Genomic DNA, 22678 nt, shown 5'->3' with positions numbered 1-22678 from the left:
GGATGGGTGAGTAGACAGACGGAAGAATGGCTTCGAGAATTCACAGGCAGGTTGGAGAGGTGATGAGGCCTCCATAGAAATCCGACTCCCAGTGGGGAGGAATCCCTGGCCGCCCACCTTGAGATGTGTCTGCCCTCCAGCCCCGTACACGGGAAGAACGCGTAGGGGGCCCAGGCAGGCATGTATAGGCGGATAGGTGCCGATACATGTACACAGCCGTCGCCCCCGACCTCTCACCTTGGGTGACTGGCCTCCGTGCTTTCCGTCACACAGACACCGCCTGGTGGAAGGACACTTGGCTGCAGATGATCTTCTCTGATTATCCAAGAAACGTGCCTTTGTGCAGACCAGCCTCATGTACTAATACCAGCCCAGACACTTCCAGCCTCCAAAGCCAGGGCCGGGGCAGAGGAAGGGACCCAAGCAGGGCTGGAGGAAGCCGGTTTGAGGAGTTGAGAGTTCAGCCTGTGGACAACAGGCGAAGCTCATCAGAACATCGGGTTCTGGAACGGGGCTGTGAAGGGTAAATAGGAGTTGACCAGAGAAGGAGAAGGAAGGGTATTCTATGTAGAAATAACTGCACTGATGAAAGCTTAGAGACCACAGAAAGCTTTATCTGCGTGCACAACAGGGAACACCGGAGAGGTGCATATATTGAGCACCTACTGTTTGCCAGGCCCTAGGCTAGGGACTTCACTGAAAACTGACCATTGGTCAAAAGGGGATTCTCTCCCTCAGGTTAAGGATGAGGCAGGTGAAACTCAGGGCAAGTGACCTGCCAAAGGACACACAGCAAATAGGAGATGGGGTGTCCTGTGTCTGTGTCCTGCTCTAGGGTCTGAAATGGCCCAGGGAAGACCAAGGGGTCCTTTCGAGGAGAGGGAGGCAGGTGACCCTCCTGCTCACCAGGTGCTGCATCCTGCCCCACCCTCGTGCTTCCCCAGGTGGCCTGCCTGTGTTGAGGAGAAACGTGGGACGCTGGCCATGAAGACCCTCCGGGCACGATTTAAGAAGACAGAGGTGAGTCTGAGGCCTCTGAATGCCCAGTGTCCCCTAGTTTCAGGCTTGGGTGCCTCAGGGCCTGGCTGAGGAGCCACTGGGCCCTCGGAGCACTGTCCCCCAAGCTTCCTCTGATCCTTCTGGCAGCTTCCTTACGACCAGGCCCCTCCTGGTCAGACTCTCCCCGTGGTTCCTCACCCCCCACAGGTTCCGGGTCTGCTCCCTCTCCTGCCTTTCCTGTCGACTGCACCCTGCTGCAGTCATGTCCCCACCTCTTCCTGCTCATGTCCCCACCTCTTCCTGCTCCGTTTCCAGCCACCAGCCCCCACCCCCCTGCTCTTCCTTCCATGGGGAAAGCCCTCTCCTGCATCTCCCACCTGTCCAACCCTCTACAGCCCCCGCCCTATTTGGCCCCAGTAACTCTTCTTCTGGAAGAATCTCCATTCTCCCTAGTTCCAGTAACCGCTTGCTTTTCGGAGGACTCACTTTCTCAGGGACTCTATATCTTGCTTTTGAGCATTCACTCAGCAAAGTGTTTGTATCAGGCCCTGTTCTAGGTGTTGAGGAATTGCCTACCCTCTTGGAGCTGACAGCCATGTGGGGTTGGTGGATATTAAACAACATAAATGAGTGAAAAGGCATTTTTTATACCACAGAAACAAAGAAAGCAAGGAAAGGGAGCATCTGGGGCAGGGGAGTTGGTTGCAGTCCTAAAGCAAGGTGTCAAGAAAGGCCTCATCAAGGAGCTGATATAAGAGCAAAGGTCAGAAGGGAAAGAGGGGGGGAATCGTGCGCATATTTCAAGAATTGCGTTCCAGGCCGAGGGAACAGCCAGTGCAAAGGCCCTGAGGTGGGCTGGAGCTGGCCTCCAGTGCAGAGGACTGTGAGCTCCCGGAGGGAGATGTTCCTTCCTCAGTTGTACCCACCCTCCCCTGGTCCCCCAAGTGTAGGGAAGTATGGGGGCTGGGCCAGGCCTGGGTGATTCAGGGCCATCTTGGGATGATGATGAGCAGGTTCTTGGGCTGGAACAGAGCGTGTGGGCGGGCTGATGCTGAAGAGGGTCCAGCCCGAGGAGAGGAGCTCTGGAAAGCTGAAAAGGGGGCAGAGGAACAAGCCTGTTTGTAAAGTCAGGTGGCTCTGGGTTTGGGCGCGTCCTCCGCCTGACTAGCTGGGTCACCGTGCGTCTGTTCCCGAGCCTCCCGTGGCGCCCTCGGTTTTCCCAACTCATCTATTTCTGGAATATGTTCAGCTTAACATTCCATTTCCCTTTCTTTAATTAATTTTGTTTTAAAGATTTTATTTATTTATTCATGAGAGACAGAGAGAGAGAGGCAGAGGGAGAAGCAGGCTCCCTGCAGGGGACCCCGATGTGGGACTCGATCCCAGGACCCCGGGATCACACCCTGAGCCAAAGGCAGATGCTCAACCACTGTGCCACTCGGGCATCCCATCCTTATTTTAATTTAAACTTTAAACATTTAAATGTAATAGCATTGAATTCATTTTTGCTGATTGCACCCGGTTCGGGCTTTATTTCCTTGTTTTGGTTTTATGTGTGTTTTCAAACTCTGTAAGGAGCTTAACCCGGAGCTTTGCGGATGTTAGCTCATGTCTTCCTCATGACAATCCTATGGGGTAGGAGCTTTTATTATTCCACTTTACAGATGAGGAGAGGAGGCCCAGAGAAGTTAGAGACTTGCCCAAGGTCACACAGCTAGGAATGGAGACACCAGACTTCCCCCAGGTTGGGGGTGGGGGGGGTGGGGAGTCTACTGATTGGAGAGAAGTAGCAAGAGATGGAGTCAGAAATAAATAGCTCGCTCACCACCTACAAAAAAAATGTGGGCACAGAGTCAGACTCCTTCATTGCCAAATGATCCTTAAATTCTTCATCCCGTTTGGAATCAGCTCCTAATCTGGACTCTTCACATTTACCCCTTCCCCCCCCCCCCCCGAGAATTCCTGAGATGTTGAAGGCAGCGGTAAACCAAACCCTACAATTGTTTAACTTCAAAAGTAGAATTATAACCGAAATTGAGATCAAATCCTTGAAAAAGTTTGCGTACCAAAAAAAAAAGAAAAGAAAAGAAAAACAGACACCTAATTTGGGACACGGGTATGTTGGGCATGTAGCACAGGTGTGGGGGTGCATGGGGGACAGGGACACGTGTTAAAGCCTCGGGCTGGGTGTGAGGGTGTCGGGGCATCTAGAGGGGCATCTGGGAGGTGGCGGGGCGGGGGCTGGGGGGACACGGACGGGACGACCTCGTCCTCTACATCCCCCCATCTCCGGCAGCTCACTGTCCCTCCCTCCTGCGGCTCCAGTTTCTGGGCAGACAGCGGGAGTCAGGTTCGGCTTTTGTTCAGCTCCCCCGAGGGAGGAAAGCGAACACCATGACTGCGTGACTGCAGACACACAGACACCCCCGCCTCCCCGCCCCCAGCTGCTCCCTCATCTCAGCGCACAGGCCACCCCCACACCTTTGCTGGTCCTCCCTCCCTGCCGCTGCTGCTTCTCTGCCACCAGCCTTTGCTTTAAGACCTGAACACATCGGGGTGCCTGGGGGCCTCAGCAGTTGGGCATCTGCCTTTGGCTCAGGTCGTGATCCTGGGGTCCTGGGATCAAGTCCCACATGGGGCTACCCCTGCAGGGAGCCTGCTTCTCACTCTACCTGTGTCTCTGCCTCCCTCATGAATTTAAAAAAAAAAAAAAAAAAGACCTGAACACATGGCCATACTCGCCCTGAGCCTTCTCAGAGCCTTTCTGGGCCTGATTTCCCATCCATAAGATGGGATTTAACTGAAGCCGTGAGCCCAGGCCTCAGTTCCCACCAGCCTCCTGCCCTTATTTCAGGTTTTAGGAAAAAACCCACAAGCACAAGATTGGAGCTTTGAGACATTCACAGATTCCCAGGGCCTCACTGCTTCCTGGAAAGTCTGTCTCGCGTTTTTGTTCTCCAGAGTTACCTGTTCCTTGAATTCATTCAACGGACATTTAGTGGGTCCCTCCCTGCTGTAGGTGCTGGAGGTCAGGCTGGCTTCACAGACCCACCCTCAGAAGGGCCCCACGCTTGGTTTCATGCTGTCTCCTCTGACATTGTAGGCGGGGAGTAGCCCGAGAGGAAGCAGGGAGTATTCAGAAGGGGACACGATGTGGCATCAGGAGGGGAAAGGAGCAATGAAAACAACAACAACAACAAAAACCCTGCTAAAAATACCCTGTTCAGGTGCCTTCCAGTGTAGACAAAAGGAGAGGAATGGGCCATGTGGACAATGGAGGCGGGAGGGTGCTCTGGGTGGAGGACACCACAAGAGCAGATGCCCCCAGACCAGAAAGGAGGGCACCGTGACCTCAGGATTGGGTCTGAGCAGGGCAAGTGTAGGGACTTGACGGGGGTACTGCTTACAGTAGTGGGGGGCAAATTCTCCCTGTAGAGCCAGGCAGTAACATTTTTGTTTCTGGTGGGGGGTGAGATGTAGGGGGGACCCAGCCCTCCTGTCTGCCACTGCAGCCCGAGAGCAGCCAGAGGCCCCAGCACACAGATGGGCAGGGCTCCGTCCCAATAAAACTTTATTTACAGACACTGATATGTGAATTTCATGTCATTTTCACGTATCAGAAAATATTACGCTTCTTTTTGACCCCCCCCCCCCACTTCTAAATGTAAACATTCTTAGTTCTCAAGCTGCACACAACCAGGCAGGGGGTGCGATTTGGCCCAAGGGGACCAGTTTCTATAGAAACCTTGGGGGGATACCCACCCCCCTCCCCAGAGCAGTCTGGATTTTATGCTGAGTGGGGCTGCTGGAGGCTTTCGGGCAGGAGGGAGAGAAGAGCTGATGAGGCTTCAGGAAGCTGGGGGCCCAGGGCAGGGCCGGGGAGACCAGAGTGGAGGTGTCCCCAGATGGAGCCCACAGGGATGGGGCTGGACCAGGCAGGATGGGGTACCTGGATGGAGTTCACAGCCAGTGGGGTTCGCTGGTGGAGTGGGTGTGGCATGAGAGGGAGGAGTCAGGTGAGGTCCAGACTTGGCCTGAGCCCCTGGGGGGCAGCAGGGGGAGGTGAGGGGTATTTGTCTGAGCTCCTATAGTATCCAGGAGGACCGGCCAAGGCGCGCTGGGAAATCCGAGGCCTGCGCCGGGAGATCCATTTCAGCTCCCTCCCCGGCCAAGCCTGAGAGGGGCACTCTGCCTCTGGGTGTGGGAGGCAGGAGCCCTCAACACACACCCCCCCCCCAGTTGCCTATCACCAAACTCTCCATTTATCTGCCCCGCCTCTCCCTCCCCCTGCCCAAAGATGTCCCAAGAAGAATCACAGACAGATCTTGCCCCTGGAGACATGGGGGTGGTGTTTGGGGACATCTGTGGTGGTCACACTGGGGGCGCTCCTGGCATCGAGTGGGTGGGGGCCAGGGATGCTGCTCAGCCTCCCCCCCCCAACCTTGCAACAGAGAAGGATCTGGGGCTGAAAGTCTGCAGGGCCTCAGTGGGGGGACCCGGCCCGATGGTGCCTGTTGCTTTATCTATCCCATTTAGCAGTTGGGGAATTGAGACCCAGAGAAGGAGCGTGACTGGCCCAAAGTCACACAGCGTGCGTTCCGTGACCAAGTTGCATTCAGGCCCCCCCTTCCTGTCTGCAGTCGCAACTGCTAACCTGTTTCCAGAAGGCTGTCTCTGCACTCATCCCTTCTCTCCCCTCTCATCCCTGTGCCCCCCCACCCCCACCCCACGGCCCCTATGGCTCCTATGTGAATTTGCAACCACATCAACAGTGAACCATTCCATTTTGGAACCTTCCGTGGCTTCCCTGAGGTCCCCCATTCCTGGTTCCCCCCCCTCCTTCCATGGATGCACCTCCTCCTCCACCCTACCCTTAAGTATGACCTCCAACCACCTGGTCGTGCACCAGCACACAGGCAACTGGGCGGGTGCAGGAAAGACATAATTTTATGATCTCTCCTGAACTTGATCGTGTCCCTGCCCCCCCCAACTCCTGCCCATCCTCCTAGTTTCAGCTCAGATGCCCCCTCTTCTGAGAAGCCCTCCCAGACTCCCCTGGTGTCAGGGGACCTCTCTGAGCTCCCAGCTGGCCTGGGCCTCCCCCATCACAGCCTTGATCACCCTGGTTCATCAACCTATGGGTGTATATCTCTCCCTAGAGACTCCCCGTGCAGCACCAGGCACCCCATAGGACAAACGGACTCCGTGAATGAGACTCCCATGGCTCCGAGGGCCTGGCCTCCTCAGTCATTCCTTCACTCAGCAAAGACTTAACCAAGGGCTCCACCCCACCCTGGGGTGCCAGGCCTATGTCAGGGAGGCCTCGGCCTGGCCCTGCTGTCCAGGGGCTCCCAGTCTAAGACAATAGCCAAGAGCTGTGTCCTCTCCGGGTCTCGGTGATTTCACTGACCACCTATGACGGCCCGTGTCCCTAGGACTCAACATTAGATATGCACACGGGCCCACGCACATCTGTGCTTGACGAATGAACCCATGATCGCTGCACTTACTTTGTGCCCCGCACCGGTGCGTGCTTGCATAGACCATCTCCTTAGTCCTCCTCCTGCTAATAATAACCCTCTGCGGGCAGTAGCTACTGTCTATTTTGAAACCCATTCTCCAGGTGAGGAATGTTAAGTCCGAAGCAGGTAAGCAAGTATCTTCTGGGTCGGGTAGCTGTGAAGCGCGGAGGGCCTGGGGGCAAGGCCCTGGGTTCAGATTCAAGTTTGTCAGACTGACTGCTGGGTCCCACCGCTGCGTGAGAGCGTGAAAGACGGCCGGGCGGAGGGGGCGTCGAGGGGACGTCCCCGGAGTCACCTGCGACCCGCCGCCGGCTCGGACCAGGCGGAGACGCCGCAGCGGGCAGCCGCCCGGGCGGGGCAGCCCGGCCTCCTAGGCCGCGTCCGCCTCCAGGCTGGAAGGTCAGGGAGCGTCCAGCGGCACCCCGCCCCGAGCCCAGGCCCTCCCCGCGCCACCCCTACCTGGGGGGGCGGGGCTGCGGAGCTCCGCGGGACACCGCCCCTCCCTCCGGACCCCCAGCCCCTCCCTCCGGACCCCCCAGCCCTCCCTCTGGACCCCCTGCCCCTCCCTCCGGACCCCCATCCCTCCCTCCGGACCCCCCAGCCCCTCCCTCCGGTCCTCCATCCCTCCCTCCGGACCCCCCAGCCCTTCCCTCCGGACCCCCTGCCCCTCCCTCCGGTCCTCCATCCCTCCCTCCGGACCCCCCAGCCCTTCCCTCCGGACCTCCTGCCCCTCCCTCCGGACCCCCCCAGCCCGTCCCTCTGGTCCTCCATCCCTCCCTCCGGACCCCCCAGCCCCTCCCTCTGGACCCTCCAGTACCCGCTCCGAACGCCCCCGGGTCCCCCCTCCGGCCTCTCCCCCGGCCCCTCCCCCTGGCCCTCCCCGCCCCTCTCTCCCGCGCCACCTGCCCCTCCCTCCGCGCTCCCAACGCCCCTGCCCCTCCCTCCGGGCCCCCCCAGCCTCCCCCTCCGGGCTCTCCCAGTCCCTTTCTCCGGCCCTCCCCAGCCTCCCCTCCCGACTCCCAGCCTCCCCCTCCCGACTCCCCAGCCTCCCGTCCGGCCCCCCCACCCCTCCCTCCGCGCCCCCCCGCCCCCGTCCCTCCCTCTGCCCCCCGCCCCCCCTCCGGCCGGTGGCCTCCCGGACCTCGGAGCCATGAAGCAGCTGTGCGTGTGCTCGGCCGCCTCCTCCGCGGTAGGGCCCGGGCGGGGGGCGCGGGGCGGGCGGGGCTCGGGCCCTCAGTCTCCCCTCCCCGCCCCGCCCCGCCCCGCCCCTGGCCGCGCCCGGCCGGGACCCCCGCCCCCAGACCCCGGCGGGACCCGCAGCGAAGGGGGGGCAGGGGGTGGGGGATGGGGGACATTCGAGGAGACGGGGACGTTCTGGGAGGCAGTTCTGAGAACAGACGAGGCAAATCTGGAAAATCTAGAGGACAGTTCTGGGTGGGTTCGTTTGAGGGGACAGTTTGGACTCTTGAGGGATCGTTTTTGGGAAAACATATTGACATTTGGAGAATAATTTCAGAGAACATTCAAGGGATTTTTTTTGGAAGGACATTTTTAGGAGAGATGTTGGGGTCATTGGGGGGGGATGATTTTGGAGAAACTTCAGGAATTTGGGGAAGACATTGTGGAATGCATTTCATGCTAAGTGAGGTATTTGGGGGGCAGATCTTGGAACATTTGGGGGACAATTGTGTCATTTCAGGGTCAGTTTAAGAAGGATGAATGTCAGAGGACGGTTCTGAGGGACATTTAAAGGGGCCCTTTTAGGGATTCCTATGGGAGGGTTTTGGAGGTGCGGGTGATGTTGGAAAGGTGGTTTTCACAAAAGGACCAGCTAGGGACCCAGGTGTAGGGGAGGACAACTTTCAGGAAAGATGCTGGGGGCTGATCTGGGGGGAATTTAGTGGGTGTAGGATGGACCTGGGGGGCAGCTGCTGGGGGAGGCAGGCTTGGGGGACGGTCTCAGGCCCCCACCCAGGACTGCCTCCCCCTGCAGCTGCGTCTCAGCCCCACTGACCTTGGCTCCTGCCCGCCCTGCGGCCCCTGCCCCATCCCGAAGCCGGCAGCCAGAGGCAGGCGCCAGGCAAGTGCCCAGGGGCAGGTGGTGAAGCCTGGAGCCCCAGGGAGGGGGAGCAGGGAGGGGGTGGCGATCGCAGGGCCCCACGACCCTCTGGGTGTGTCCCACAGAGCCAGGAGTGGGGCAAAAGTGACGAGCGGCTGCTGCAGGCCGTGGACAGCAACGACGCTGCGCGGGTGGCTGCCCTCATCACCCGCAAGGGACTGGTGCCCACGAAGCTGGACCCCGAGGGCAAGTCCGCGTGAGTGCCCACGCCCTGGGGGGGCGGTGTGAGGGAAGGGGGGGCCACCTGCAGCTGATCCCTGGCCTTTGACCTCCAGATTCCACCTGGCTGCCATGAGAGGTGCGGCCAGCTGCCTGGAGGTGATGCTGGCACACGGCGCCAATGTCATGAGCACGGATGGGGCAGGTACTGCCTGCTGGGCCCCGGGGGGGGGGGGTGGGGGAGGGATGAGGAACTCAGACCTGTGCCCAGCCTGAGGGTCCAGGCAAGCCGTCCCCTGTGGCTTCTGTGACCTGCTAAAGGAGGGGGAGTTCCTCCTTTCCGTGCTCCCCGGGACAGGTCGGGCTGCAGTGCCCATGGAGGAGGACTCCAGCCGGCTCCAATCAGGGTCAGTGGACAGCTTGCGGTCGGGGAGTGGCCAGGACTCAGGTCATGGTTAAGTCAGAGGATGTACCTGCGACAGAGGAGTACCTGAGCGTGAGAAGTCTCTGGGGTTTAGAGGGAGCTGGTGCTCTGGGAGTAGCTGGGATAAAAGGAGAATCTGGGCGGATGATTTAACTAGGGCGCTGAGGGAATATCTGAGGTAGGATGCATGGCTAGAGGGAGTGGTTGGAGCTCAGGATGTAACTAGGTGTGGGCCAAAGCCATGTCTGAAGCTTTGGGGCAACGTAGGAGGCAACGTAGCAGCCAGGGTGTATGGAGCAGCTGAGGGTCTGTGGAGCATCAGACAGGGAAATAGGTAGCGCATGGAGTAGCAAAGGTTTGCAGACCAGCAGGAGCAGATAGAGTGACTGGGTTCCGGGGCCATCCCTGAAGCTTCAGTGTCATCGACCCTAAAGGGTCCCCCAGGGGGCTTGAGGGGTGGGTGGGTGCGGCGTGTAGTCTGGGATACAGACTTGCTGGAGCTTGGAGAGTCTCTGGCCGTGGGGAGTAGCATGGTTTAGAGAAGTAGCTGGAGTCTGGGGACTTACTGGATGCAGGGAAGCTCATCACAAATAGCTGGCACAGTTTGGGGAGCAGCTGGAAGCTCCTTGAGTATGGGGAGCCCTAGCAGACACTCCCTGCCTTTCAGGTTACAATGCCCTCCACCTGGCCGCCAAGTATGGGCACCCACAGTGCTTGAAGCAGCTGCTACAGGTCATTTACTTTCTTGTGTCAGATACTCCCTCAAACCTGGATACTTCCTTCCTCTGAACCCCAGTCGAGTCCTAGAAATCCCCCCACCCCAAGCCTCCAGATACTTGCTGGATCCTAGATATATGTCTTGGCTTCTTTAACACCTGATCCCCAGCTACTCCCTGGACAACCGGATACTCCCTGAATGTCCAGATACTTCCCACACCCAGGAGATGCTCCCAACACCAGATATCTCCAGAGCGCCAGCTTCTCCCCAAACCCTAGGTAGTTTCTCAGCCACTCTCGGGGCTCCCATCCAGCCCCTAAGCCCCCAGGGCTTCCTGAGCTCCCAGCGATTTCCTCTTTCTCACCAATTTTCGTAAAGGCCAGGTCACCTGGGGGCCGTGAGGGGATGGGCTCCGCAGAGCAGGCATGAGGGAGGGAAGACGGCTGAGGCATGAAGGGGCAGTTCTTAGAGACCCTCCGGTGACCCGCACACGCACCCCTCCCCAGGCGTCCTGCGTGGTGGATGTTGTGGACAGCAGTGGGTGGACGGCCCTGCATCATGCAGGTGGGTGTCCCCCAGCTTCGCCCTCACCACAACCCAGGGGGTGCCGGGCTTGGGATGCTTCCACCCGGGGCTCACCACTAATACCCGGCAACCCTTTGCTCCACAGACAGTGACCCCATTGCACAGGCAAAGGTGACTGAGGCTCGCCCACAAGAAAGTGGGGGAGACCCAGGCTGTCTGACTCCTAGTCAGCACAGCCTAATATCAGCCAGGCCTGGGCGAACCCCGTGGTGGCGGTGGGGGGCGGGGGGGCGGGGGGTGACCAGAGTGCAACTTCCTTTGACAAAATCCTGGGGTGTGGAGGGAGGGGTGGTCTCAACAAGGCCAGAGATCCGAGCGCCCTTGGTAACCATTAAATCTGGATTCCTTCCGGAGGGGCGGGGAAGGGTCCCACCTGCGGGAGCCAGATCCCAGCCCAACACCTGCCCACATCGCCCGTGAGACTAGGAAGTGACTTTCCCTAATGATTTAAGGAGCTGCTGACCCTTTGGGAACACAGAGTACTTTTGTGTGTGCTTTGGGGTTTCGGTGGCCGGGGAGGTGCCGCCACCTAGTGATGGTAACGCCCTGGGTCGCACTGCGGAGGCTCACTAGGTGTTTTTTTGTTCAGTAAAGATTGATTGAGTTCCCGCTTGGTGTGTCAGGCTCTAAGCCTTGGGGTTCCACCAGAAAACAAAATGCCGTACCCCCCCCCCCCGGCACACAGCACGTAACCAGATCTCGCTCATTGGCTTTGCCAGCGGACCCCCCTTCTTCCCGGGTCACCACATTCACACCGCCTCCCACTTGCTTGACTTTCCCAAGCGCTTCCCCACTTCACGGCTCTTGCCTCCAAGAAACCTCTACGCTCCTCCTTTCACCTTCAAAACCCAGAACCCAGCCCCAACCCCAGTCCCAGCTGACCCGTGATCCCCAACAGTAAACGTTCATATTTGCCACATGAGGTTGGCTGCACGACAGGTGCCCAGAGCCAGTTAAATCAAAGAGATGAAATACGTAAAAATCCGTCAAAAGTTCTACCTTAAGAGGGAGCCGTGGCGGAATGTGGAGAGAGCGAGGGAACAGCGGGTTTGCTCTGTCTCTGACCCTACTGGCTGGACCTCAGTTTCCTCATCTGTCAAATGGGACTCATACCTTTGCCTGCCCACCCAGGAAAGGCGGGAACTTCTCATGAAACCAGGGCTAAGGATCACACCAGCCAGAAGGCCCCCCCCAGAAAATGCCTAAACCTTGTCCTACCTACCCTCCCTCTTTTTCCAGCTGCGGGCGGCTGCATCTCCTGCTCAGAAATGCTTTGCTCCTTCAAGGCACAACTGAATCCCCGAGATCGGGTGAGCCTCTGGAATCTTTTTGGGCAAGAGAATGTATTTGAGGTACGCTGTCACCAAGTGGCAACATCCCAGGCACCTTTCTAAAAGGGGCGAAAAGGTCTGGAGTGAAGGTCAGGGTCACTCGTAGAGGCTTCCCTATCTACCAAAGTCAGCCTCTCACGTTTTTGTCTCCCCCTCCCCCTCATTCCCACCAGTCAGGCACAACGCCCCTTATCATAGCAGCGCAGATGTGTCACACAGATTTGTGCCGCCTCCTCCTGCAGCAGGGGGCCGCTGCAAATGACCAGGACCTGCAGGGCAGGTGAGTATCTCCCCTCCCTCCCAGTCCATCCATTGTACACTGTGTGACCTTGGGCAAGTCTCTGAACTTCTGTGGGTGGCAGGGTTCTGGTTGACCTTTTCCCCCCACCACCCCCTGCCCACCCTGACCTGGCCTGGGTAACTGAGGAGGGCTTGGGGGCTGGGGGGGTGTTAAAGAATGTCCTCACATCCTTAGCGGCCCCTTCCCCTGGTAGGACGGCCCTGATGATGGCCTGTGAGGGCGCCAGCCCCGAAACGGTGGAGGTGCTGCTGCAGGGCGGGGCCCAGCCGGGCATCACCGACGCCCTGGGCCAGGACGCCGCTCACTACGGAGCCCTGGCAGGAGACAAGCTCATCCTGCACCTCCTGCAGGAAGCTGCGCAGCGCCCCTCACCACTCAGTGGTATGCAAGCCCTGCACCCCAAAGCAGTTTCAAGCATCCCCCCCACCTGTGTCTGGTCTAAGCAATGTCTGGTCACCCCCTTTCTCTGATCTAGAGAGTTTCAAGGTATCCCTGTTTGCTGCTTTCCAGGGTGTGTGTGTGGCGGGGGGGATTCATGTGTCCCCTGATGCTACTCAGATCAGTGTCAAGGAGCCCCTGAGCTTCTAGAATGATCGAGGCATCCACTCTGTTTTCCTGGGTTATCCTTATGCTTGGATCTTTCCTAAGAATTGGCGCCCCCCCCGCCCAGTCCCATCCTGGAGGTGCCACTGTCCTTCCCCTTCGGAGGGTTCCAAGGCCCCTCAGGTTAGCTTCTGCAAAAATAGTTGAGTCTTACTTTAAAACTCCTGATACTTGGGGAATTGGGAGCTCTCCCCAGCCGTAGGTCCCCTCCCTAAGAGCCCTTCCTAGGGCTGGGAATGGAGTCCCCAAACCACAGTGCCTGACCCTGCTTCTCTCCCTTCCCTGCCCTCCTAGAGGATGACTCAGGCGAGGCATCATCTCAGGTACGGATCTCAAAGCAGTGAATGAGTCCCCTCCCCCTGCACACACTGCCTCCCCCACCCCACCGCCACCTCCCCCGCCCTGCCTTGCCCCACACTTTATGGGAAGAGGACGAGATGGACTTCCATCCCAGGGTTGTGACCTAGGAAGATGTATTTGGGATGAATGCTACCTCCAGGGTATGCTGCCACCAAGTGACAGCAGCACCCACAGTGTAGGAGCCCTCGGGACTGGGTGAGAACACTGCAGTGGGGGGCAAATCGTGGGGCTGAGTTGGGTGAGGGCTGGTGTAGGTCAGGGAAGGCAGGTCTGCCCCCCACCCCGTCTCTCTCTCCCCCCACCCCGCCCCCAGCCCTATGGCATCTCAGCTCCACAGGGAAAGTGAACCTGTAGACAATCCAGTCCTAGTACCAAGTGCCGAGTACAGAGAGGGGCAGAGAGTAAAGCACTAGATCTGGAACTCTCAGGAAGTATGGCCCCCCCTTTATGTGGCTAAGCAATGGCCAGGGAGAGGCAGGGACTTGCCCAGGGTCGCACAGGAAGTGAGGGCAGAGTTGGGGCTGATGACAATGGGGCTGCACCCCGGAGTTGCCATGTGCCCCCCTCCCCTCAGAACTCTGTGTCCAGCCATGAGAAGCGAGGGGCTCCCAAGAAGCGGAAGGCACCTCAGCCCCCCGCCAGCATCCCCGTGCCGGTGAGAGACGCCCTGGCCCCTAGGAGGGGGGATGAGGGAGGGGAGACGGGGGTCGGGGGAGCTCTGACTCAGGTGCGGCAGCGGACAGCCCCTGGGCCTCATGTGAAGGTGGTGGGTCCCCGGGGCGGCGGGGGGGCCAGGATGATCGAGACGCCTATGAGGAGATCGTGCGGCTGCGACAGGAGAGGGGCCGCCTGCTGCAGAAGATCCGGGGCCTGGAGCAGCACCAGGAACGGAGGAAGCAGGAGGTGAGGGGCCGCAGGGACACAGGCCTGGGCGGGGAAGACCCCCCCTTACCTCTCCTCGCTCCCTCCTTCCTGTCTCCACCCTTGCTCACTCCCCTCCAGCCACACGGGCCTCCTTGCTGGCCCTCCAGTGTTCTGGGCCTCGTCCTGCCCCAGGGCCTTTGCGTGTGCTGTGCCCCTTGCTTGGAACGCTCCCCCTCCAGAAGTTTCTGTGGCTCCTTCCTCCTTTTCCTATGGGTCTTTGCTCAGAGAAGACATCTCCCCTGGTCCAACTTATTTAAAATTGTGACAGTCCCACTCACTTCCCAATTCCCTTCATTTTTATCCAAAGCATGTAACTGCTATTGTGGCCATGCCACGTATTTGATTCACGTTTGCCCGTTTGACTGCCAGCGAGCCCAGGGAGAGGCGTGGTTGACCGCGACTGGCTCACGGTTAGATGCTCGATAGTTATCAGAGGAAGGGATACGTGAGCCGACGAGTGAAGGACTTAGTGGCCCAAAACAGGGTCCGACACTTAATAAATGTTGGTCATGAGTCGGGGGGTGGAGCCGTGCTGGGTGCCCAGTGGGTGCTCGGCATATGCCCACGGTGGGGCCCGAGGGCTACTCGGGAGGTGGAGTGGGGAGGCCCCCAACCCAGATTCCAGCCCTGTCCCCCATTCTTCCCATCAGCTGCCAGAGGCCGAGGCCAGCTCCCTCCACAGCCTGGAGAGACAGGTAGGTGGCAGGTGCGGAGAGAGCCAGCGCCCTGCCGCCCCGTGTTACCCCCCACCCAGGGGCTGGCCGAGCCCCCACTGCCACCCACCCTTGCAGGTGCAGGAGCTGCAGCAGCTGCTGGCTGAGAAGCAGGAGGAGAAGGAGAGCCTGGGACGGGAGGTAGAGAGTCTGCAGAGCCGCCTGTCGCTGCTGGAGGTGGGCGTGCCCCCCACACACACACCGTCACAGACGGCACGCTCACGCGCGTGGTCTCACCTATAAAACTGGCAGCCACCCCCGGCGTCCATGAACGTGGACTCACAGGCACATGCTGGAGATACTGGCGCACGCGCGACAGACACTTCTCCATCACACGCAGACGACACACCCACAAATGCACGCACGCACGCAGATCTACCCCCAGATACATGATCACACAGACACAGGCATGTGCGTAACCGGGCTCACGCACACAAACCCACACGAGTACGTGAATACGGTTGCAGTCATCACATGTACACACACCAGCCTAAAACACAAGCACAGGGTCACGCGTCGTCAAGGGAACTCACACCAGGAAGCAGGGGCCGTGCCACATGCCCACACACCCCAGACCCACAAACCCTGAGCCACACAGATGTTCTGTGCCGGGTACTCACATGTGGACACCCCAGTGCAGAATCTGGGACACGTCCTTGTGAGGACACAGCTCTGCGCCCCTCTCTCCATCCCATACGCACAGGCCGCACGTACAACCCCAGGCATCGGGTACGGGTTACACATTTGTGTGGCTGCTGGGCTGTTCTCTGTCCTTCCTGGGGAGCCCAGTGCAGCCCCATGGCCCGCGGTGAACACTGGGGGGCCAGACATGGCCAGTCTGATGCTCCCGGGGGGTGATGGAGACACGCAAACTCCCCTGTTCTCTCTGGATTCCTTGGGGGGCAGTCTTGGGGGTGGGAAGAGGGTCAGACCCGAACTGGACCCTGTCCCCCGTACCCTCCAGAATGAGAGGGAGAACACCAGCTATGATGTGGCCACTCTGCAGGATGAAGAGGGTGAACTGTCTGACTTTCCAGGTGAGCCCCCACCCCTGTCCCCCCTCCACGTACCCCTGTCCACCTTGTCCCTGGGGCCCCCTGGGAAATGGAGCCTTGACTCACAGGCATGGAGAGAATTTGAAGCTGGCAGGGACGTCGACCCCCACCCATTATTCATTCCACGTGCCTGCCTTGGAGGCCCCGACCCCCTGCTCCGGACCCCCAGCCCCCACCCCCTGTGGCCGAGGACCCTTGGGGCTGACTCTGTGTGCCCACCAGGGGCCGAGGCTCTGCTCTGCAAACGGCTAAGCCCCTCAGCCCAGGAGCTCTTGGCCTCGCTGCAGGAGCAGGTGGCTGCGCTCACCAGACAAAACCAGGAGCTGATGGAGAAGGTCCAGGTGGGGACACTGAGGCCCAGGAGGGTGGGGTCGGGACAGATCTGAGGACCCGAGGGATGGTTCCCCCCGGGGAGGTCAGGGTGGGCACATGGCTGAGTCTGTGGGCAGGGCAGGCCCTCATGGCCACAAGCTCCCGCCAGCTCCCTACTACCTCCCAGATCCTGGAGAGCTTTGAGAAGGATGAGATGGAGGTGAATGGGTCAGCCGAGGTCATCCCTCTGGCGCTCTATGACTCTCTCCGGGCTGAGTTTGACCAGCTCCGCAGGCAGCATGCCGAGGCCCTGCGGGCACTGGAGCAACTGGAGGCCCGGGGGGCCCCTGGAGCAGAGGAGGCAGCCGCTGGGGAGGGCCGGGGCACGGGACTCAAGACCACCAGGAATGGGCCGATGGAGATGGAGCTTGATGGCCTCACGGCTGCGGGATCCAAAGTTCACGGAGCTGAGACCACAGAGGAGGAGGCTGCAGGAGGTGACACTGTGCAGACAGCATCTGTGGAGGCCGAGGCCACGGAAACAAAATCCACGGGGGCCGAGGCCACAGAAACGAAATCCATGGGAGCCGAGGCCACAGAAACAAAACCCATGGACCCTGAAGCCACAGAAACAAAATCCACGGGGGCCGAGGCCACAGAAACTGAGGCTCTGGAAGAGGGAGGAAATCCAGAAACGAAGGCCACAGGAGCAGAGGCCACAAAGCCCAAAGCAGAGGAACCAGAAGTGAAGGCCAACGGCGTGGGTGCTGGGGAGGCCAAGCCTACGGACCCAGAGACCGCGCCCGTGGAGGCCGCCCCAGGCCCAGCCCTCTACCCTGGAGCCGCGGAGGCCTCAGAACAGCTGCAGGCAGAGCTGGAGACCAGGATTCGCGCCTTGGAGGAGGCGCTCCGGCAGCGGGAGCGGGAGGCGGCCGCCGAGCTGGAGGCAGCGCACGGCAAGTGCCAGGCCGCAGAGGCCGAGGCCGGCCGGCTCCGGGAGCGGGTGCGCGAGGCCGAGGGCGGCGGCGCCGCGGGGGGCAGCGGCGGGGACGTGGTCCAGCTGCGAGCCACCCTGGAGCAGGCCCGGGAGGACCTCCGAGTCCGGGACGCGCGCCTCCGGGAGCTGGAGGCGGCCTCGGCCTGGCTGGACGAGGCCCGGGCTGGCCGGCTACTGGCCGAGGAGGAGGCCCGGGGCCTGCGGGCGGAGCTGGCCCGACGGGACGAGGTGCGGCTGGAGCAGAGCCGGGAGCTGGAGGCACTCCGGGGGCAGCTGGCCACTGCCACGGCCACCGGGGAGCAGCAGCGGGCAGCGGCGGCCCAGCTGGGCCAGGCCCGGGATGCGGCCGAGGCCCGAGCCGCCGAGCTGGCCGCGGCCTGCGAGGAGGCCCGGCGGGGCCTGGCGGAGCTGCGCGAGGCTTCCGAGGCCCTGCGCCAGTCGGCGGTGCCGGCGTCCGAGCATCACCGGCTGCAGGAGGAGGCCCTGGAGCTGCGGGGCCGGGCGGCCAGCCTGGAGCAGGAGGTGGTGGCCACCGGCAAGGAGGCCGCCCGGCTGCGGGCCGAGCTGGAGCGGGAGCGTGTGGGGAGCGTGGCCCGCTTGGAGCACGAGCGCGTGGTGGGCGCGTTGCAGGCAGACGTGGCCCGGCTGGAGGGGCAGCTGGAGGACCTGGGACGACGGCACGAGAAGACCAGCGCCGAGGTCTTCCAGGTGAGCGTGGCCGGGCCCCCCCAGCATAGCCGGTGGCCACTGGGGATCTGACCTGCAGCCGGGGTGTGGGGGGGTGTCCAACCCCGGGGGTCCCAATCCTGTAGACACCTGACCCTGTTAGCCTTTCTAGCTGGATGGCTGACCTCGAAGCCGTTCTGATCTCTCGGACGTTTCAACTTGCGTTATCCTTTTAAAAACCTCTGGCCATTTTGACCCTGTCATTTTTCTGCTGGTTGGCACTTTTTGTGGTTCCTTTAATGAGACCTCCGTGCACCCCAGGGTCACACTGTTGCTTTGTTCCACAGCCGAGCTCATGCTTCGGCTCTCACTGTGCATATGGTGTGAGGGAGGGATCAATGGCCGCTCAGTGTTTTGTAGGCAGTGAGCTGCCCTGATGCTGTCACCTCGTGTCCATCTTCTCCACTGCTCTGAAATCTCTCTGTGGTTCGTCCAGCTGGCTGTTTTGAGGCTGTGGTTTTGCCTTTTGAGCATGTTTGATGTTTCAGCCCAAAAGTAGGGAGGACGTCATGCCCAGAGATTTTTTTAATCTAATATTTTGAACCCAAAATATTTTAGATTTTGATGCTGAGTTCACTTTTTTTAAGGTCAGGGTATATAGATATATATATTTTTTGTCCCTGGCGGTAGACTTTTGATTCTGTCTCTTATCTTAAAAAACAAACAGGGATGCCTGGGAGGCTCAGTGATTGAGCATCTGCTTTTGGCCCAGGGCTTGACCCTGGGGTCCCAGGATCGAGTCCCACATCGGGCTCCCTGCATGGAGCCTGCTTCTCCCTTTGCCTGTGTCTCTGCCTCTGTCTGTGTGTCTCTCATGAATAAATAAATGCAATCTTTAAAAAACAAGCAAACAAAAAACCTAAAACTAGCAGGTGTTATAACAAAATATGGGAATAAGGAGCCACGTCCATTAGTTGTTATCAGGAAAACATCTTTCTCTCCACACCTCTGTTTACTCAGCCCTGTGACAGAGATGATAATACTACTGAATCCTCATATGAAAATTCAGTGGTTTAACCTATATAAATTAGAACAGTCGTAGTGTAAGAGATCAATAAATGGCAGCCAGAATTATTATTTTTCCAAGACAATGCTCTGTTAGAACCAGTAAAACCCATGATCTAAAAAAAAAAAAAAACAACCCATGATCTACTTAGTAGAGTCCACAGTCCAACCAAAGGATGTCTGTTTTCATCTTTATTCCCTGAGATTTATCTGCTTCATGACCATGTGTTGTGGGGAGGGGGTAAAGTTTGCAAGTCTGATTGGCTTTATCAGTCAGTGTAGTTGATTTTTCTTATTTTGATTGTTAAAGTGTAGCCAGTCCATACTGAGTGGAACACCTACTTTTTACCCTTGTTCCCCTGGAACTATTATTTCTATAAAGGCCAAAGTTTACCTTGGGGACTCCCCGCAAGTCCCCACCCCAGGGTCAGTTTTTGCAAGCTAACATTCTCTGATCTTGATATTTTTGTGAAAATGTAGTCATCAACTCCCAGACATTTGTTTGCTTTCCACCCAAATTCTTCTGGTTTTCTTTCCTCTTGTAAGAAAAGCTGTAAGCCTTTACAACAGGGACAGAGAAGGGAAGGTGGGTGTGAGAACAATGCGACGCCTTGAATGTTGTACTTCTCATACGCCCGGTGCTGTTCTTAGCCCATGCCATGCATTTGTCTATTTTCTCTTCATTATTGCACTGTGAAGTGGGGGCTGTCATTACCCTTATTTTACATGTGAGGAAACAGACACAGAGAGGTTAAGTCAGCTGTCTGAGGCCACACAGCTGGCACGTCACAAGTGTCTGGTGGAGTCATTAGAATGTTCATGCTGTCTGGGAAGAACCCAGAACTCCCCCGAGGTCAAAACGGGCTTGAATGGGCTCAGGCTAGAATAGAAAGGTTGGAAGATGCTGGGTTCCAGGCGCCTGGCGTCCTCATGTCCTCAGGGTCACACATGGGCTCGGGCTGCAGGTCCAGAGGGAGGCGTTGTTCATGAAGAGTGAGCGGCACGCGGCTGAGGCCCAGCTGGCCACAGCAGAGCAACAGCTGCGGGGACTCCGTACTGAGGCCGAGCGGGCACGCCAGGCCCAGAGCCGCGCCCAGGAGGCCCTGGACATGGCCAAGGAGAAGGACAAGAAGGTGTGTCCCGCTTTCCTGTGCTCAATTGGGGGGGGGTTCCCACCCATCAGAGGTTGTGGGAAATCCAAGAGTGTCCCAGATGAAAGAGTCTTGGGAGATCGGCCCATCTTCTCGATGGGAGACTGAGACACAGAGAAGGAAGAGGACAACGCGGACACACGGGCTACTGTTCTAACCACGAATGAGAACCACAGTGCCGTTTATTGAGCACTTACTGCATGCTAGGCCCTGTGCTATGTATTGGACACATTTGGTTCTCACATCAAGTTCCCATAAGATCGGTGCTCTCATTGCCCCCATTTGAAGAAACGAGGCACAGAGGTGATGCCGCTTGCTCGAGGTTGCACAGCCTTGCAGGGGTTCAGCCGGCGTTTGGACCTAGGCTCCCGGGTTCTGGTGTTTGGTGACGATGACGGTTGACAGCAGCCCACGGTTATGGAGTTGGGTGGTTTTCACACACTATCACTTTTAATTTCCCTCTAACCCTGAAAGCCAGAAGGCATTCTGATTCCTGTTTTCTAGATGAGCAAGCTGAGAGGCAGAGTGAGTGGCTCAGAGTGACACGTTATATCACTCACCCGTTGGACAGTGGACGTGAGTCCCGGAGCCGCAGGGGCGTTAGCATAAAGTCACCCAGCCCTAGCTTACTGTGTGGTCTTAGACAAGGCACTCGACCTCTCTGAGCGCATTACTGCCTCTGTAAAATGAAAATAAAACTCTAGTCGAGATTATGGCTTATTTGTTGCAGGATCTCTCCCCCCTGGGCACTAGCGACACTCGGGTCAGGTCGTTCTCTGTGGGGGGAGCCGTGCCGGACACTGCAGGGGGCTGAGCGACATCCCTGGCCCGACCCCCTCAAAGCCAGGAGCGCCCCCAGTGTGACCAGCACAGATGTCCCCGGACACTGTCTGGGGTTCCCTGGGGGCGAGACGGCCCCTGGTTGAGAACCTCTGATCTGTAGTATAATAATAATACAGCTCGGCGTTCATTGAGCGCCTGCTGTTTGCCAGGCACAGTTTAGATTTAACCTCTGCTCCGAATCACAGTAAGCTACCAAGGTGAGAACTGTGATTCTCCTTCCTTTACAGATAAGGAAACTGAGGCTCAGAGGGGTTAAGTCGTCTTCCCGAGATCTCCTTCAAGAAAGGGGTAGGGAGGGACCCAGACCCAGGGCTGCCCGACCCAGCCCCACCAGGCCAGGCTGCTTTGGGCCTCCTGTTCTGTCAGCCTCCACTTTCCAGAGTCCGCAAGCGCGGCTGTGACAGGATCGGCAACCTTCTGGAAAAAGCCAGAGTCCGTGTTTTCGGCTCTGCTGTGTCGATGAATGGGCGTGGCCCTGCGCCAATGAAACTCGATGTACGAGCACAGCAATGTGAATTTGATTTGGTTTTCATACGTCATGAAATATCATTTTTCTTTTGACATTTCCACGCACAATCCCCCACCCCCACCCTGACCATTTTAAAAACGCGGAGGCCGCTCTCTTAGCTCGCGGGCCAAGCCCGGCCTGCAGGTGGGAGTGGGTTGGCCTCTAGGACGTGACATTCCCCTACCAGCCTCCTCCCGACATGCTGGAGACGTCCCAAGCCTCCCAGCCCCAGGTCCCAGGCTCAGGGTGACCGGAGGCCCCCCCCTCCTTTGCCCCTCCCCACCAGATCACAGAGCTCTCCAAGGAAGTCTTCAGTCTTAAGGAGGCATTGAAGGACCAGCCAGCGGCCCCAGGCCTCCCCGAAGTAGAGACCCTCCGTGGCCAGGTCAAAGCCCTGCAGGAGCAGCTGAAGGTGAGGACACAGGGCAGGGGACCCCAGGAGAGCCGCGGGCAGAAGGATGACAGTATTTTAGCTGCTGTCACGCGGGTGCAGGGGCTCTGGGTGTAAAGGGGGCTTTGGGGTGTGTTGGGGGGGCTGCTTTTCTGAGTGCCCGTCCCCCATACCCGCAGCAGGCTGCCAGGGACCACAGTGCCGTGGTGGCTTTGTATAGGAGCCACCTCCTGTATGCCATCCAGGTGAGTGTGCCCGGCCGCCAGCACCCTGGGCCTGTTTTCTCCTCCGACCAGGGGGGCAGGTTCAGAGCCCTCAGGGGTGGGGAGCAGGGAACAAGGGATATAGGGGAACGGAGGCAGGAGGGCCCAGGCTCTCTCTCTGCTTCCCCCACCCCAGGGTCAGATGGATGAAGATGTGCAGCGGATTCTGAGCCAGATCCTCCAGATGCAGAGACTCCAAGCTCAGGGCCGCTGAGCATCCGAGCACTGACCCCCCGGCCCCCAGGCTCCACGAGGGGGTCCAGGGTCACCCTCTGACCTACTAAGCTTGGACAGCGGCCTGGGCCCTCTGGGCTGTTCTTAGCTGCGTCCACTGCCCCACTTGTGCCCCGCATGCCCTGGCGGTGCCCCTGCCCCACCCGAGGATCTGTGAATCCCCTCCCCCACTTCCTGTTGGTCCCATAGCCAGGCGGCACCCCGGCCCCCAGGAACCCCAGGAATAAAAGCTCTCGGAGCAGAAGATGAAAGTGTATGGCCTGATCGCTGCAGGGAGGAGAGGGTGGCCCAGGGCAGGGATTAGCAAGTGAGGCGCGCAGTCCCCGGTCCCCAGAGTAGGCACCGTGTGGACGCAGTGCTGTAAAGTGTCACAGTGAACGACCAGATGTCCACGATCAACAAACCATCCAAATGTTAAGACAGCCTCCAAGTCTG

The 22678-nt window shown here is 59.0% G+C and overlaps 2 protein-coding genes across 21 annotated transcripts in view; one reads left to right on the top strand and one right to left on the bottom strand.

The window, feature by feature from the left end:
* Positions 1-1254, bottom strand: part of SIRT6 (sirtuin 6) — a 12021-nt gene extending 10767 nt beyond the window's left edge. Inside the window, exons 1-2 of the mRNA XM_072787792.1 lie at positions 1198-1254; positions 238-465 (exon numbers count right to left, since the gene is read on the bottom strand). Coding sequence (XP_072643893.1) covers positions 238-357 — 120 coding nt within the window. The 5' untranslated portion in view covers positions 358-465; positions 1198-1254. The remainder of the gene's footprint in view (positions 1-237; positions 466-1197) is intronic.
* ANKRD24 (ankyrin repeat domain 24) overlaps positions 1-22494 on the top strand; it is a 24752-nt gene extending 2258 nt beyond the window's left edge. For 3 of the 20 annotated variants that reach the window (XM_072787777.1, XM_072787779.1, XM_072787778.1), the window contains exons 2-22: positions 945-1020; positions 8515-8601; positions 8706-8836; positions 8916-9004; positions 9891-9955; positions 10448-10505; positions 11766-11878; positions 12031-12137; positions 12352-12539; positions 13056-13084; positions 13696-13776; positions 13917-14024; positions 14696-14740; positions 14837-14935; positions 15723-15795; positions 16036-16154; positions 16313-17830; positions 19819-19986; positions 21642-21767; positions 21926-21991; positions 22146-22494. In XM_072787777.1, coding sequence (XP_072643878.1) covers positions 985-1020; positions 8515-8601; positions 8706-8836; positions 8916-9004; positions 9891-9955; positions 10448-10505; positions 11766-11878; positions 12031-12137; positions 12352-12539; positions 13056-13084; positions 13696-13776; positions 13917-14024; positions 14696-14740; positions 14837-14935; positions 15723-15795; positions 16036-16154; positions 16313-17830; positions 19819-19986; positions 21642-21767; positions 21926-21991; positions 22146-22223 — 3384 coding nt within the window. In that variant the 5' untranslated portion in view covers positions 945-984 and the 3' untranslated portion in view covers positions 22224-22494. Of the gene's footprint in view, positions 1-824; positions 1021-7617; positions 7711-8514; positions 8602-8705; positions 8837-8915; positions 9005-9890; positions 9956-10447; positions 10506-11765; positions 11879-12030; positions 12138-12351; positions 12540-13055; positions 13085-13695; positions 13777-13916; positions 14025-14695; positions 14741-14836; positions 14936-15722; positions 15796-16035; positions 16155-16312; positions 17831-19793; positions 19987-21074; positions 21343-21641; positions 21768-21925; positions 21992-22145 lie in introns of those variants that run through there. The other 17 variants (XM_072787783.1, XM_072787785.1, XM_072787784.1 and 14 more) reach the window with 15 other exon arrangements.
* The last annotated feature ends 184 nt before the right edge of the window (positions 22495-22678 follow it).

Source organism: Canis lupus, chromosome 19, assembly GCF_048164855.1.
Source record: "Canis lupus baileyi chromosome 19, mCanLup2.hap1, whole genome shotgun sequence".
Lineage (NCBI taxonomy): Eukaryota > Metazoa > Chordata > Mammalia > Carnivora > Canidae > Canis > Canis lupus.
Note: the sequence above shows the minus strand (reverse complement) of the source record. Positions and strands in the feature narration are given on the sequence as shown.